Source organism: Carassius gibelio, chromosome B17, assembly GCF_023724105.1.
Source record: "Carassius gibelio isolate Cgi1373 ecotype wild population from Czech Republic chromosome B17, carGib1.2-hapl.c, whole genome shotgun sequence".
NCBI classification, from domain to species: domain Eukaryota; kingdom Metazoa; phylum Chordata; class Actinopteri; order Cypriniformes; family Cyprinidae; genus Carassius; species Carassius gibelio.
The window spans coordinates 6,804,694-6,821,867 of record NC_068412.1 but is presented as its reverse complement, the minus strand read 5'-3'; the positions used below and the strand labels follow the sequence as shown (position 1 = coordinate 6,821,867).

General features: G+C 40.8%; 2 protein-coding genes across 3 annotated transcripts; both read right to left on the bottom strand.

The window, feature by feature from the left end:
* Positions 1-2,808: 2,808 nt before the first annotated feature.
* LOC127976108 (uncharacterized protein K02A2.6-like) lies at positions 2,809-4,958 on the bottom strand. Its single transcript, XM_052580270.1, has one exon. It carries the CDS (start codon positions 4,646-4,648, stop codon positions 2,915-2,917), a length of 1,734 nt encoding a protein of 577 aa, XP_052436230.1. The 5' UTR covers positions 4,649-4,958; the 3' UTR covers positions 2,809-2,914.
* Positions 4,959-10,088: 5,130 nt separating this feature from the next.
* LOC127976109 (uncharacterized) lies at positions 10,089-13,621 on the bottom strand. 2 transcript variants are annotated; one of them, XM_052580271.1, is made up of 12 exons: positions 13,490-13,621; positions 13,217-13,418; positions 12,801-13,109; positions 12,649-12,708; positions 12,504-12,554; positions 12,328-12,399; positions 12,147-12,224; positions 11,925-12,044; positions 11,758-11,841; positions 11,396-11,616; positions 11,069-11,228; positions 10,089-10,962 (listed from the first exon to the last, which is right to left on the bottom strand). In XM_052580271.1, the coding sequence occupies exons 1-12, from the start codon at positions 13,508-13,510 to the stop codon at positions 10,817-10,819; spliced, it is 1,524 nt and encodes a 507-aa protein (XP_052436231.1). In that variant the 5' UTR covers positions 13,511-13,621; the 3' UTR covers positions 10,089-10,816. The 2 variants fall into 2 exon arrangements, with proteins under 2 accessions (XP_052436231.1, XP_052436232.1); XM_052580272.1 differs by lacking the exons at positions 12,328-12,399; positions 12,504-12,554 and having other exon boundaries at positions 13,490-13,525.
* Between the last annotated feature and the right edge of the window lie 3,553 nt (positions 13,622-17,174).

The following is a 17,174-nucleotide window of genomic DNA, read 5'->3' as shown; positions in this document are numbered from 1 at the left end:
AAAGTGCTTCAAGGAAGGACAACCAGTGAACCAGCATCAGAGTCATGGCCACCCAATGCTCATCGATGTATTTGATGAGCGAAGACTAGCCCTGGTCCGATCACACAGAAGAGCTGCTCTAACTCAAATTGCTAAACAATTTAAGAATAGGCATAATGTAAATGTGTCAGAACACATAGTTGTTTACACATAGTGTGCCTTTCAACACATAGTGTGCCTTTCAAGATGGCGCCTTACATGGCTGCTTCGGTGCTTGGCTCTCCAGTGTTTGTACTGTTTTTGTTCGTTTTTCCTGTTTTTTGTTTAACAAACACGATCAGTTTCACCAGGGATGAGCTGCTGAACATTCGGCAGAACACACCACAGGATATTTTTCCAGATTTCTATTATACAGACGTTTTACTGAACATTGTTATCGGAGGAGCAGCTGCGCTGATCAAACGCTTCAGGACACGCAGACGGGGAAAGCGAGCGGGAGCACTCGTCAGACTCAGGAAGCGCGGATTTCGAACATCTGATTACAGAGACAGAGCAACAACAACCGAACTCTGTTTTAATCATTCTTGGGGACTTTAATAAAGCCAATCACTCCCGTGAACTGCCAAAATACAGACAGCATGTTACATGTCCCACCAGAAACAGTAATATATTGGATCACTGTTACACCACAATAAAGGATGCATATCACTCTGTTCCACGAGCAGCTTTGGGATGTTCTGATCACTGTCTGATTCATCTTATACCGTCCTACAAGCAAAAACTTAAATCTGCTAAACCTGTAGTAAGGACTGTGAAGAGATGGACCAGCGAAACAGAGCAGGAGTGTTTTTGAAGCTGCTACCACCGATCTGGACGAACTCACAGAGACCGTAACATCCTATATTAGTTTCTGTGAGGACATATGCATTCCTACCAGGACTTACTTAACATTCAACAATGATAAGCCTTGGATTACAGTAAAACTCAGACATCTTCGTCAGGCCAAAGAGGATGCCTACAGAAATGGGGACAGGGTCTTGTACAATCAGGCCAGGAACACACTGAACAAAGAGATTAGAGCGGCTAAAAAGACCTACGCTAAAAAGTTGGAAGACCAGTTTACTTCCAACGACTCAACTTCAGTCAGTTTACTTCCAACGACTCAACTTCAGTGGAGAGGTCTAAGAGACATCACGAACTACAAGACACCATCCCCTTGCACTGAGGCTAATCAATGACTTGCTAACGACCTGAATGACTTTTATTGCAGATTTGAAACCCCCAACACCCATTCTGTCCATCTCCCTACACAACCATTAACACCTCCTGCAATCCCCCTCTCCACACCTCCTGCTCTTCAAATCTGTGAAGATGATGTGTGCCAGGTCTTCAAGAAGAACAAAAGAAGAAAAGCACCAGGCCCAGATGGTGTTACACCAGCCTGTCTGAAAATCTGTGCTGACCAGCTGGCCCCCATCTTTTCACAGATCTTCAACAGATCCCTGGAGTTGTGTGAAGTGCCTCCCTGCTTCAAATGCTCCACCATCATCCCCATCCCAAAGAAACCCAAGATAGCAGAACTTATTGACTACAGACCTGTGGCTCTAACGTCTGTCGTCATGAAGTCGTTTGAAAAACTGGTTCTGGCTTATCTGAAGGACATCACTAGACCCTTATTGGACCCCCTGCAGTTTGCTTACCGAGCAAACAGGTCCGTGGATGATGCAATCAACATGGGATTGCACTTCATCCTGCAACATCTGGACAAAACAGGGACTCATGTGAGGATGCTATCTGTGGACTTTAGTTCGGCTTTCGACACCATCATCCCAACAGCCCTTCAGACCAAACTGACCCAGCTCTCTGTTCCTAGCTCTATCTGTCAGTGGATCACCAGCTGTCTGACAGATAGGCAACAGTTAGTGAGACTGGGGAAATTCACATCAAACAGCTGCTCCACCAACACTGGTGCCCCTCAGGGATGTGTTGTCTCCCCTCTGCTCTTCTCCCTGTACACCAACGACTGCACCTCTAAAGACGCCTCTGTCAAGCTCCTAAAGTTTGCAGACGACACTACAGTCATCGGCCTCATCCAGGACGGTGACGAGTGTGCTTACAGACAAGAGGTTGAGCAGCTGGCTGTCTGGTGCAGTCTTAACAACCTGGAGCTGAACACGCTCAAAACAGTGGAGATGATCGTGGACTTTAGGAGAAACCCCCCTGCACTTTCCCCACTCACTATCATGAACAGCACTGTGACTGCAGTGAAGTCATTCAGATTCTTGGGAACCGCCATCTCTCAGGACCTGAAGTGGGACAATCACATTGACTCCATTGTGAAAAAGGCCCAGCAGAGGTTGTACTTCCTTCACCAGCAGAGGAAGTTTAACCTGCCACAGGAGCTGCTGATACAGTTCTACTCAGCCGTCATTGAGTCTATACTGTGTACCTCAATAACTGTCTGGTTTGGCTCACAAAATTAGACATCAGAAGACTACAGAGAACTGTTCGGACTGCCGAAAGGATTATTGGTGGTCCCCTGTGTTATGTTTTAACTGACTAAAACATATATAAAACTCTTGGGTTAAACCACGTTCAAATAACACAACCAACATTCAGGGATACTATTCTTCTTCTGGATTTATTACTTTAAGGAACACAACTCACAATTACAAGTGGCAGTGCCTCCCGCAGGCACAATGGGGAAATAACGATATTACATACATAACATTTCCTCCCCTCTTAATCAACAAACAAAAGAAAAACAATGCATTTTCAACTACTCAAAAATTATGCCTTTTTTTTTTTTTAACTAGAGGTAGAGGGTAGACTGCCTCTTGCCTCGAGCCAGTTCGGGGATTATTCTGCCCCTTGTCAGAACAGGCTCACTAACATAACTAATTACATTTCAGTTCAACAGGAGTTTCTCATGGCTTTATAATGTCAGACGATTGGGCGGTTTAATCACTCTGGCTGGATAACATCTGACCTGCACTGATGGAATGTTGAGTTTGCCATGATTTATCTGAGACTCTGATGCGTCACTGTTAACATCCTGTTCCCTGGTTGGTGGTGCTGAAGAAGTGTCATTTACAGAGGTCTGTAAAGGAACCGGTACATCACTGATGTCAGGTGGTTGTGTCACCTGAGTTTCAGCTGCTTGATTCGGAATGGACAAGAGTTGATCAGCATGGCGTCGCCATTCCGCAGAAGTTCCTACATCCACATTATAAGACACTGGACCACTTTGAGCCGTCACCACACCTGATATCCATCTTTCTCTCCCTCTGTAATCACGAGCCAGAACTGCATCGCCGACTCCAAACTGTCTTGGTTTTGAACGACCAGCACGGCGGAGGACCTGGGAGGTCTGTGAGAGTCGCACGGCAGCTGTCACACTGGGTTTCAAGGCATCCAGCCGTGTGCGCAGTTGTCGTCCCAAAAACAACCTAGAAGGGGCCTCTCTAGTCGTTGGATGTGGTGTGTTGCGATACGTCAGCAAGAATGTTTCCAACCGTCTCTGAACAGTGGAAGAGCCCTTAGATGCCTTCAATGCTTGTTTTAGCGACTGAACAAACCTTTCAGGCTGCCCATTGGTTGCAGGATGATATGGGGCTGAACGGATATGCTTCACATGGTTGGCCTTCAGGAAAGTTACAAACTCCTGAGAGACAAATTGTGGTCCATTATCACTCACCAGGACTTCAGGCAGTCCATAATGACTGAAAAGGTTCCGCAAAACTTCAATTGTCCTCCCTGCTGTTGTTGATGTCATCAACTGCACCTCAGGCCACTTCGAATGTGCATCAACTACGACTAGGTACATGTGACCCTCACATGGGCCAGCGAAATCTACATGAATACGTTCCCATGGTCTGCTTGGCCACTCCCATGGGTGGAGGGGTGCTTGGGGTGACATTTTCTGTATTTGTTGACATGACTGACACATTTTCATGCACAGTTCAATGTCAGCATCAATACCAGGCCACCACACATAACTGCGAGCAATGGCTTTCATTCTGACTATTCCTGGATGGCCAGTGTGCAGTTCCTCCAGTACTCTTTTCTGCAGCTTAAGGGGAACCACGACTCTCATGCCCCACATTAAGCACCCGTGTTGGACGGACAGCTCAGCGCGTTTGGAGATGAAAGGTGAGAGTTCATTATTACCAGTCAGGTTGACAGCTTGGGTCCCTTTTATGACCGTTTCAACGACTGTAGACAAGGTTGAGTCACTCATAGTCTCACGTCGGATATCCGTGGCACTGACAGGGAGTTTCTCCATCTGTTCGAGGTAAAATAGCTCTACTGCATCCATTTTCTCACTGTGTTCTACTTGTAACGGCAGACGGGAAAGACCATCAGCATTTGCATGATGCTCAGCTCTTTTGTACTCTATTGTATAATTGTGCGCAGACAAAAGTAATGCCCACCTTTGCATCCGTGCTGCCGCCATAGACGGAATTCCTTTTTGTGGGCCAAAGATCGTAGTAAGGGGGCGGTGATCCGTGAAAAGCGTGAATTTCCGTCCGTAAAGATAATGATGGAATTTTCTGACCCCAAACACTATGGCCAGAGCCTCGCGCTCAATCTGTGCATAATTCTGTTCTGCCTTGCTAAGTGTGCGTGATGCGAAAGCTATTGGCTTTTCTTCACCGCTGGGTAGCATGTGGGAAATGACGGCACCAATGCCATAAGGTGATGCATCACATGCAAGCCGAATTGCATTCTGAGGGTCATAGTGTGTCAAAACATTTTGTGACACCAATTGTTCTTTTGCCTTTTTAAATGCAGCATCACACTCCTCAGACCATTGCCAGCGTTTCCCTTTACACAACAGGGCATTCAAAGGATTCGCTATGTTTGCCAGATTGGGTATGAATCTCCCATAATAGTTTAACAGGCCTAGAAATGATCTTAGCTGTGTGATGTTTGATGGAATTGGCGCATTGACAATTGCATGTACTTTTTTAGGTGACTTGTGCAAACCTTCTGCATCAATTATGTGACCCAAGTATTCCAGTGAGTCACATTTCCCTTTTTCAGCATGCAACCCAAACTGCTCCAGTCGTCCAAGGACTGCATCCAGGTTTTCCAGGTGTTTAGCTTCAGTCTGCCCGGTAACCAGAATGTCATCCAGGTAACAATGGACATTAGGCAGACCCTGTAATATTTGGTTCATAGCTCTCTGGAAAATAGCTGGCGCCGAAGCGATCCCAAATGGAAGGCGATTGTACTGGAATAGTCCTTTTTGTGTAGAAATTGTAAGGAACTTCCTGGAATCCTCTTCGACCCTCATTTGAAGGTAAGCATGTGACAAGTCCAATTTGCTGAAACACTGTCCCCCTGCTAATGAAGCAAACAGGTCCTCAATGCACGGTAATGGATAGTGTTCAATGTGTAAGACAGGGTTTATCGTCACCTTAAAATCACCACAGATGCGCACGTCTCCATTTTTCTTTACAACAGGAACTATTGGAGTAGCCCATTCACTATGCTCTACTGGTGACAATACTCCAATTTCAGTGAGACGTTTCAGCTCCGCTTCGACTTTTGGACGAAGAGCATATGGAACGACTCTGGGCTGGCAAAACTTGGGTTTGTTTTCAGGTTTCAATGTTATTTTAGCGGTGATGTTCTTCATTTCTCCCTAATGTGTAGAGAAAATAACAGCATGTTTCTGCAACACAGATTCGAGCGTCTTCAATCTGACTGCTTTAATTTCTTTCCAGTTCATTTTGATCTGACGCAACCACTCTCTGCCATAGAGTGGTGTATAGTCTCCTTGCACGATATACAATGGAAGAACAGCTGTTTGCTTGCCCAATTTCACATGCACATCAATTACACCTTCAGGACGCAATGCTTGCCCAGTGTATGTTCGAAGAACAATGTCCGTTGAGCATAGGGGCAGGTGTTTCAATATTCGATCATAAGTCTCTGTTGAGATCAATGACACTGCTGCGCCCGTGTCCAGTTCCATTTCCAGTGGTGTACCTTCAATTTCTGGTTTCACGGTGATACTAGACTTTTCTCCTGGCTGCGACAGTTTATACAGAGCTAAATCTGAGTCTGTGTCATCCTCATTAGACACTGCATCAGCATCAAGGCGGTGTACATTTCCCTTTTTTTATGTAGCCTTTCTGATTAAATGCTTTCGTTGGCCCTGCAGCTTTTGCTGTTTTTCCACTCTTTGTTTTTCTGTCATCATAAACGTTACTTTTCCTGCAAACGCGACTGATATGGCCTTTTTTTCCGCAAACATTACAGTTTTTGTCTTTAAACCAACAATCATCATCATTATGGTTATTTTTTCCGCATCGTTTGCATTTGTTCCCAGTCTTACTCTTTGATAAAGACAGTGCATTTACCGTCAGTGATCCGCTGAGTTGGTGTGCTTCACGTGACGCTGTTTCCATGGAGACCGCCAACTCTACCGCTCTCTGAAACGTCAGCGTAGACTCAGTCAACAAGTGTTTTTGAGTAGCCTCACTCTTTAGGCCACACACAAATCTATCGCGAAGTGCATCATCCAAATGTCCCCCAAATTCACAGTGTTCTGACAACCCTCTAAGCACTGCAACATACTGTGTCACCGACTCGCTCTCCTCCTGATTCCGCCGATGGAAACGAAAACGCTCCGCGATGACCAGGGGCTTCGGCGAGAAGTGCTGCTGTAGCGTGTCTGTAATGTGCTTGAAGCTTTTCTCTCCCGGTTTTTCTGGCGCGATAAGACTTCGGAGAAGTCCATATGTTTTTCCTCCGATCACACTGAGTAGCACAGGCACTTTCTTTTCGGCCTCAATACTATTTGCTTCTATGAAGTGTTCAAATCGTTCGATGTATGTGGTCCACGGTTCGACGCTTTCGTTAAAAGCTTCCATGTGGCCAATGGCAGCAGCCATCCTAGCTAATCTGAACACTAAAGCTACGCAGAGAAAAGAAAATGTATGGTAACGTAACGCCTAACTACGATTCACTGTAAGTTAGTAGCTTCGTGGTCATTTAAATCCACCTCGTCGCCAAATATGTTATGTTTTAACTGACTAAAACATATATAAAACTCTTGGGTTAAACCACGTTCAAATAACACAACCAACATTCAGGGATACTATTCTTCTTCTGGATTTATTACTTTAAGGAACACAACTCACAATTACAAGTGGCAGTGCCTCCCGCAGGCACAATGGGGAAATAACGATATTACATACATAACACCCTGCCCACCCTTCAAGAACTGTATACATCCAGAGTGAGGAAAAGGGCTCAGAAAATCACTCTGGACCCCTCACATCCAAGTCAGCCCATCTTTTAACTTTTGCCATCTGGTCGGCCCCTCAGAGCCGCAAATACCAGAACAGCAAGGCACAGGAACAGTTTCTTCCCCCAGGCAATCTACCTCATGAACAGTTAAATGTTCCCCACTTATGCTTATAAATGGTCAATATCCTTATATTTATTTGTTAACCCTCCATCCTAGAACATTCCCGCATCTCACTCAATCCTATTCCATTATCACTTATAGCACAATTGTTTATACACTTATTTATTTGCCAATTAGTATTTTTATTTTTTTTATTTTATTTTCTTTCTGTGTGTTGTTGTCTCTGTGTACTGGAAGCTTATGTCACTAAAACAAATTCCTTGTATGTGTAAGCATACTTGGCAATAAAGCTCTTTCTGATTCCAATTCTGATTCTGATTTACTGTTTATGGGGCTGCATAGCCTCAGACCGTTTAGAGTGTCCATGATGACCCCTGTCCACCAACTACAGTAAAGCGCATGTAATGTGCATATGAGCTTGAGAACTGGACCTCAAGTTTGCCTGGTGTGATGAATTACGTTTTCTCAAAAGGTACACTTCAGATGCTGGTTGAACTGACACTTCATTCATGTCATAGTAAAAAAAAAAAAAAAAAAACCCTTGTTCAGCATCTTGAGTACAGATATCAAAAATGTAAACCTTCTGCTTTTGTGACATCTATTAGAAATTATGTGGATAAAATTATCTGTGACCTACATATATATATCTGAGCAGGTGAACACACACTGAGACTCTGGACCAAGGCTGCAGCCATGCTTGTTATTTCTATCACACACTCAAAGGAAAGCAAAGAAGAAAAACACAAAGATACCATAGGTGTGGCAATTTTTCTATATCTCATTTCATAGCACTGTTTATAATTTTTAGTGCAGTATAAGGCAGATTTGAAAGATGCCCAAATTATAAAACACCTACCACATTTTTCTTCTCTGATTACTACATTACTTACTAATTACTAAATACTTATTACTAATTACTTAATCTTACATGTAATTTCCATCCTTAATCATTATAATAATGACATTGAGTTATAAATATTGCATTTAATATGCATGATAATTAGTTTGATCGTTGAAAGTAATAATAATAATAATAATAATAATAATAATAATAATAATTATTATTATTATTATTATTATTATTATTATTATTATTATTATTATATACATATTTCTCAGGGAGTCTAGATATTAAAGTAATACTGTATAAGAGGCCACTGGCTCAGACCTGACAAACATACCGATTTTCATAATTTGATAAATAAATAATTTGTAATAATAATAAAAATAATTAGTTGATTTTGATATTCTAGGTATTATCAAACTGCCTTAGTTTTGAGAACGTAGCGGACGTAGAGGATTATAATGTAAAAGTAATACTGTATAAGAGGCCACTGGCTCAGACCTGACAAACATACCGATTTTCATAATTTGATAAATAAATAATTTGTAATAATAATAAAAATAATTAGTTGATTTTGATATTCTAGGTATTATCAAATTGCCTTAGTTTTGAGAACGTAGCGGACGTAGAGGATTATAATGTAAAAGCAGCTCACTCAAATACTGAGGTGCTAAACCATTCAGGGCTTTATAAGTAATAAGCAATATTTTAAAATCTATACGATGTTTAATAGGGAGCCAGTGCAGTGTTGACAGGACCGGGCCCATATGGTCATACTTCCTGGTTCTAGTAAGAACTCTTGCTGCTGCATTTTTGACTAGCTGTAGTTTGAACAATAAAGCATTACAATAATCTAACATTGATGTCGTAAATGCATGGATTAAGATTTCTGCATTTGACACTGAGAGCATAGTCCATAATTTAGATATATTTTTAAGATGGAAAAATGCAGTTTTACATATGCTAGAAACGTGGCTTCCTAAGGAAAGATTGCGATCAAATAGCACAGCTAGGTTCATAACTGATGATGAACAATTGACAGAGCAGCCATCAAGCCTTAGACAGTTTTCTAGGTTATTACATGCAAAGTTTTTAGGTCCGATATTTATTTATTTTTTTTTTTTCAGAATTAAGAGGCCACTGGCTCAGACCTGACAAACATACCGATTTTCATAATTTGATAAATAAATAATTTGTAATAATAATAAAAATAATTAGTTGATTTTGATATTCTAGGTATTATCAAATTGCCTTAGTTTTGAGAACGTAGCGGACGTAGAGGATTATAATGTAAAAGCAGCTCACTCAAATACCGATATTTATTTATTTATTTTTTTTCAGAATTAAGCAGAAAGAAATTACTCGTCATCCAGTTTTTATATCGAATATGCATTCTATTTGAGTATCATCAGCATAACAGCGAAAGCTAACACCATGTTTCCTGATGATACTGAGTACTGAGCCTTGAGGTACTCCATCCCAGATAGCAATGAATCGGCGGACCGCCGGCGGCGCTCCGGCGGCAGTAGAAGCGTCAGAATAGCGTAATCGCAAACACGTTTGACGGTGCACCGCCGGCGGCAGCCGCTTTTTAGAAGCGGCAGCCGCCTTCCTACCGCCTTCGTTCCGCGGCCGGCCCGCGGGCCAACCGCCGTCCCGCCGCCGTTATATCAAAGGCGACCCTTCCGCGGCCCGTCGGAGGCAAACGCTATTTTCGAGCGATCGGTCGCCGCTTGCTTATTTATTTATTTATATATATATATATATATATATATATATATATATATATATATATATATATATATATATATATATATATATATATATATATATATATATTATGCAGTTTATCAAGAATAATGATTGATCAAACCAGACAAATTTCCATTTGACGTTTTAATTCCACATTTCAAAGTACAGTAACTGTCATTGAAACATGATGTCAGATCCCTGAAATATAAATAACAGAAAAAAAGAGAAAAAAAATAAATAAATACACACACACACACACATGCAGGTTTCCAATTAAATTGTTAAAAAAAAAAAAAAAAACAGCCTTAGCTTACAAGCAAATTATAACACTTACAATAATTGTTAATAATATAAAGAGGTCAGCTCTGGCATGAAAAGAATTACCAGTAAACATAAGTAATGAGTATATCTGGTACCAAAGAATGTGCAGGACACCAAAAAAAAATTCAGGTATAACATCACATTTACAAGCCATTTCTAACAATAAGATAAGTGGTAATAATTTAGAATAAAGCTCTGGAGTAGAATAGACCATTATAATGGCATTGCTGACCTGGGGTACAAGATGTCTCTTGTATCTGTGATAAACATCTTCAAATATATATAAAAAATACTGAGGTAAAAAAAGTAGTAGAACAGATATAACTGCAATGCTGACCTGTGGCACAAGGATTTACAAGCTATATTTAACAATATAATAAGTTAAGCACTATGATAATATCCACAGTGAACAGTGTGGATTGGGGAGTGCAGTCTGACACTTCTGGCTTCTTTAGGGTTCTTGATGTTACTGACTGCAGGATAAAGAAAGGGTTCCAGTTGTCAGTGATGCTGGGATGTCAGTAGTCAGCCTAGGTTTAAGGGGTCGGCTGTGGGTCCCTCTCAGCTGTGCGGCGCCTTTTTCCGCCTTCACGGTCAGATGCTCCTTTCAGGTAACGCGTAACGTTAACCTGGATGGCTTCATCAGTGGCATCCTGTGTTGCCGGGTTCTTCCGGATGGCTCCTGTAGAAAATACAGATCTGTCATTCCATTTGAATGGCATAATGCCATACACATCTACTAAACATATTTTTATTTTTTTTTTATTTTTTTTTTACATCCAACTTACTTTGAACAATGGTCTTCAGGAACATGTCTCTAAAACATGCTTTATCCCCAACTCCAGTCCAGGTTGTATTGATGGAAAGGTGATTAGAGAAGATACTTTGAAGCATCCGCCAGACGGTTGTCTTTAGGTCCCTCCCACATTTGATTGCCAAAAACCGAAGCTGAAAATCCAAAAAAAGTGTTACAAATTACATTTCTCTGAAGCTTATCATACATAAATATAAAATGTGACAGGCTATGGATTCAGACTGTAGAATATGCAGTGTACAATCTTAATTCTACTTTTTACATTACCCTATGGAGTTATAAACGAAATCAGCACACTTACAAATCGTTCCTGGAGCTCTTTATCCTGCCTCAAACTGTTGTCAAGCAACGCCAAATCTTCCTGGGTGTCTAGGGGGAGTAACAGATCCCCTGGCAGGGATAACTCTCCAACAGACACATTGGCACTGAAATGTTGCAGCATAGTGTCCATTTTGTTGTCCATGCTACGCACAACATCGCCAAACTCTCCAAGACGTCGCAGCATTAAGGTCTGATCTGCACCTACAGGGGTTAAATAAAATAATAGTCAGTCCTGGTCCCTCAACTACTAAACTATGACATTTATATATAGGTCTACTACATGTATAGGTGGCCCCAGTGGGAATTAAACCAACAACCACAGGTGTTGTTTGCAAGTTGTACCTGATTGCCCAGTGCGAGCAAACGTCTTCAACATTGTCCCAACTTGCTTCACCTGCTCTTGAAGTGAGCCGCTGTCATCCGAAGCTACAAAATGAAAGGCATATGGTAATTTTGTACATACATCACATACTCTTTCCTAAGTTTGACTTTTTTGTGCATGTTCTTACCTGCTCGTGCAGTGCTTTCCCTCAGAGCTTGGTTCTCCTCCCTCAGAGCTTGGTTCTCCTCCCTAAGGGCTTGGTTCTCCTCCATCATGGCTTGTTTTTCATTCTGGAGTCTCTGGAAATCTACATTAAAAAACAAAACAACAACAAAAAAAAAAACACCTAAAGGCACTATTTTCAATACTTTTAAAACACTGGACACTAAGACATAGGCCTAAAATATACCTTCATAGCTGAAAACTTCATGCTGTACACGAGATGCCAGGGGAGTCCAAGGGCCAATTACAGAGCGATGACTTTCTCCTACTGATAATCATTGACGTAAAAATATGTTTGAAGTTATTGCATACATTTAATGAATTGGACTTAAAATGGAACACTTAGTTTAGCGCAACATATTACATACCTCCAGCGTTTTCACCCATATGCTGCCAGGGTAAATTTGCTGCTGGGGGTGTAAAGCTTAGTACTTGACGAACTGGAAGAGCAAACATAACAGCTTTAACTTCAGTGCAGAGTATTGCATATTCAGTAATGAAACTATAATTGAACTGTGCAATGCTAATGGAATGTACAACACACCTCGACACCTTTCATCCAGAAACTGCTGCGGCGAGTAACCAGTCAAGTGTCCTAATGAAAAACAGATTATGATTAAAGGATTCCTTATCTTAAATAGAAGCAATAGTTTCCAAGACAAAAAAACGTCACAAATAACATCACTTACTTGTACTCAAACTCTTGGCTCTGTGAAGTGGAGTCTGAATTTCTGGGGAGAAACCTGGTTCTGAGAAAGAGGAAACAGAAATTTGAAAATCTAACAAAGGGTATAGTTTAGTGGCAGGATCACAAATCAAGCATCACAGCAATTTTACATACCACCTCTGAAGTCTACAGATGGCACAAAATTTTCCTGGTTTTCTGGAATCGATGCAACTTCTGGAGCATCGGGCAGCACTGAAACCTTGTTACCAGGAACAATGTTTTCAAAGCTCAAAAGAGGTTGTCCAAACGACAGCACTGCTGGTGCATCTGGAAGACTAGACTCCTCTTCATCAGAAGAGGCCTGGGGTCTGTACTTGGAATTTGAGATTCTCTTTCTCTTTCTCTTCTTGTCATCGTCCGTCGTTTCAACGCTAGAACCTGTTTGGAAGCGCACCAAATATCTCATCGCCTCTTTCCAACATTCTAGAGCAGGGAATAATGAATGAAAGTCAGTTATCCACCATAAACAGACAAAGAAAATACACAGATGAAATGCAGGAAAATCAAATGCATAAGTCAGAACCATTTACCTGCTCCCTTCATAAACTTAAAATGATGTTTCTCCCAGGTGCTGTGTGGAGGCGTGCAGCGGATGGCTAAATTGTTGCCTTTGTCTTTTTTGCGGAGGTTAAATGGGGGCCAATAGCACATGCCCTCGCTGAGCCACACTTGCGGAACCACTGCAAATGGCTGATCCTCCTCATCAATAAACTGAACAATGGCAAACAGCATCTAAAATAGAAGAAAAACGTGCATAAAGTAAAAATTGATTAATTTCCAGGCAAAATAAATTAAATTCTCACCCCTTCAAAAAAAGCAGTCATTTTTACAAGTGGATCAACGGAAAACCAGCCTTTCCATCCAGGCAAGGAAGAAGATAATATTTCTTCTGCACATTTGCTATATGGGTAAAGCGGAGTGTATCTGACAGGCCAGATAAATGAAAAATGCCTAGCTTGGAAGATTCCACAGGGTAAGTGAAGAAATCGACCATGTTCCGGAACCTCTTGTAGATGAGCAAAGTGTTGTCCATTTCATCAACGACGACATTCTGTATAACAACTATGTCTTTATTTTCCAACAGGACACAGTTGTCTCCCTCTGAACGTTTCACAACAAAGTCTTGAAAGTAACACTCCTCATACTGCTTTTTCACAGAAAGACCGTTGAGAAGTGGTCCATGGTTGTGCTCTCTCAAGGACCTTGTTTTGGAGATGTTTGTTCTTCTGTGCTGACTTCTCTCTGACAATCGGCGAACAACCTGCTCCAGTGGTTGTGCAGGCTTGCGCAACAGTTTCTTCAGACACCCAAGGAAGTTTTCAAATGGGAAGCATGATATGTTATCAAGGACGCCATACTTTTTGGCATCTTGGCTCAGGTGCACCAATCCATGCATGTTGTATGTCACATGTTCTTTTCCATAAAGCTTGCTGCAGTGATCAACAAAGAGAACCAATATTCTGTGTGCATAGTCTGCAAGGTCAGCACACAGGGACACATTCAGTAGGATGGTGATGCCAACTGAAAGCAGCATGAAGTTGTTGTACACTTGAGTTGGTACAAGGCCTTTTAAGCTGACTGGTCCAGTGTACAAGAGGAACTGCCTGAATTCTGTAGCTTTCCAACGCTCAACATCTTCCATGGATCGTTGCTTCCTGTTGAACTCGCACGGAACATGAGGTGTGAAGGTCAGGAGTACTCTGGAGAGCTCTTTTACCATGCTGGGCGAAAATCTTGTCAGCCGCCGTCCCTTTAGCCAAAGATGCAACAACTTTCTTGTCACTCCAAGGCATACCAGATGCATATAATCCAGTGGGAACTGGGTGACCAAACCAACAGACAACAATGCCAATGGCGTTTCTCCACACTGATGACTGTCATCAGAAAGTTCATCACGGACTGCATGGTCTAATCTTGGAGCAGAATCTGTTTGAGGAAAGGTCATCCTGTTCTCGTAGTGGACCCCCTTTTGAACACACTTGTCACACCCATAATATCCACTGTGACCTTTCACATTTCGAACAAGTGCACGAGCAGGGGCGTCACAGATAAATGTTGATATTTTGAAAGGAAGTGCTCTCCTTTCAAACAGAACTCCTTCCGCTTCAAGTCGCTGTGCCTCTTCTACAAAAGGATTCAAAAAGTGAAGGCTGCTTGGCTTCTTCTTCCCATAATAGAGACCAATGACAAATGGAAGTTTGTTTTGTTGGACATTACACACGTATTGCTCAATTAAACCAAGAACTGGCCAGAACTGGGCATTTGAGCTTTTGAAAAGTGGAAGTCCATCAACATTAACTTGCATTGAAACTGACGTCAACTTCTGCAATTCAGGAGACACTAAAAACTGCGATAGTATTCCACTTTCAATTCCAGAGTGATGGTATACACCACCTGAGAGTTCTGTTGTTTTAACACAAGTCACTGTTTTCAGAAGGGTTCTTGGGTCTTTAGGAAGGGTTGGGTGATCCTTGGACAAAATGGTTAAAAGCTTACCCAGTGCCACATGGGGGATCATGTTGTCAATAGCCCACCCTGCCAATTGTGTCCTTAGGCAATCCTCTTCCTCCTCACTATCTTCTGTGCTTGAGAAAAAAAATTCACTAGGTTCATACACCTCACCAACAGTTATTTCCTGTGCTTCAGGGGTTACAGTTTGTCCATGCACTTGTGATAGATATGATACCTCTTCATGCACTGCTACGAATTGATGGCGGTCATTTAAGTACGATTTAAACCATGCTAATGCACTTCCATTAATGCCAACAAAGTGTTCAAGTCTATGCAAAAGAATGTTGTGGTCAATTGTGTCAAATGCAGCACTAAGATCCAATAGAACTAACAGAGAGATACAACCATGATCAGATGATAAGAGCAGGTCATTTGTAACTCTAAGGAGAGCAGTCTCAGTACTATGATACAGTCTAAATCCTGACTGGAAATCCTCACATATACCATTTTTCTCTAAGAAGGAATATAATTGTGAGGATACCACCTTCTCTAGTATCTTGGACAGTAAAGGGAGATTCGAGATTGGTTATAATTGGTATAATTAACTATTTCTTTGGGGTCAAGTTGTGTTTTTTTTTTGATGAGAGGCTTAATAACAGCCAGTTTGAAGGTTAGTCACTGACACTATGGTAATGGTTGAAATGTTAACAGTGGAAAAGATTATGGATATAACAATGCAGGGAACTACATAACTAAATAAAAATAAAAAGTAAAACTTTAAAACCTTAATCCCTAGATTTGGAACAGGATGAGGACAAGTAAATAATGACAGACTATTAATTTTGGCAAAATAATCCTTTAATACTGAGTCAACATTCTTAGACCTTCAAAGCATACTAAGATCATCTGAATATATGACACTCAGCAAGCTTACCTGTGAGAGCATGATACATATGTTGCTACATAAGCTAAAATGGAAGTCTGTGCAGTTTAATTAATTAATATAGAGCATGCATAAAGCTACACTACAAGAATAAAAGATTAAGCACCAGTGAAGAGGGAGGCACAGAAAGATGAAACAGAAATAATAATTAAAATAAATGATAAAACAGGCCTTCTTTAACTTCCTGTAAGATAAAAATTATAATATTATTATTATTATTATTATTATTATTATTATTATTATTATTATTAATAATATCTATCTATCTATCTATCTATCTATCTATATATATATATATATATATATATATATATATATATATATATATATATATATATATATATATATATATATATATATATAAGGCTTAAGAGTATATATTAATGTTCTGTGGAGACACACAGTGATGGAAGTGAGTATTTTATTGAAGTGCACTGTAAATTATTTTAAGATCTTCATCTGGGAAGTGAGAATCGAAATAGGCCATTGTCCTCTAGGCTGTGCATGTCTCAGAGTGAATAAATAAAGTTGTTTTATTACAATGTTAAATTTTCAAAGTGCAACAAGTCTTTCAGCCTTCAGTGACAAAAAAAGCTATTGTCCATCTGTCACTCAGACAAAATGACCACCAGGATATTCATACCTTGCTTCGTGATGCAGATCTGGTTTTATGTTTTCTGTGAGAGGCTTTTTGCACTGTCAGTGTAAACAGACCTAGCTAAATGTTGAATCAATGCAAATGGATTCACATCTTGTTTCCAACAATTAAACTGACCATCTGCATGGCATGTCTGCTGTTGCAGATATTTGCTGGAAATTAAAGGAACATTTTGTAGTGAACTCGGTACTGTCTACATAATATAAACAAAGGAGCCTAGATGAATAAAATTTCTGCTAAAGCTTTTGCCACTTTCTTGTAAAAGCACTTTCAATCATCCCCATTATGCTGTGCATTAAAAATACAAACAAATAACAACAAATTATTAGCATTTTTTTTATATATATACATGATTCTCTCTCTCTCTCTCTCTCTCTCTCTCTCTCTCTCTCTCTCTCTAGGTAGTAACGGATTACATGTAGTATGGGTTACATGA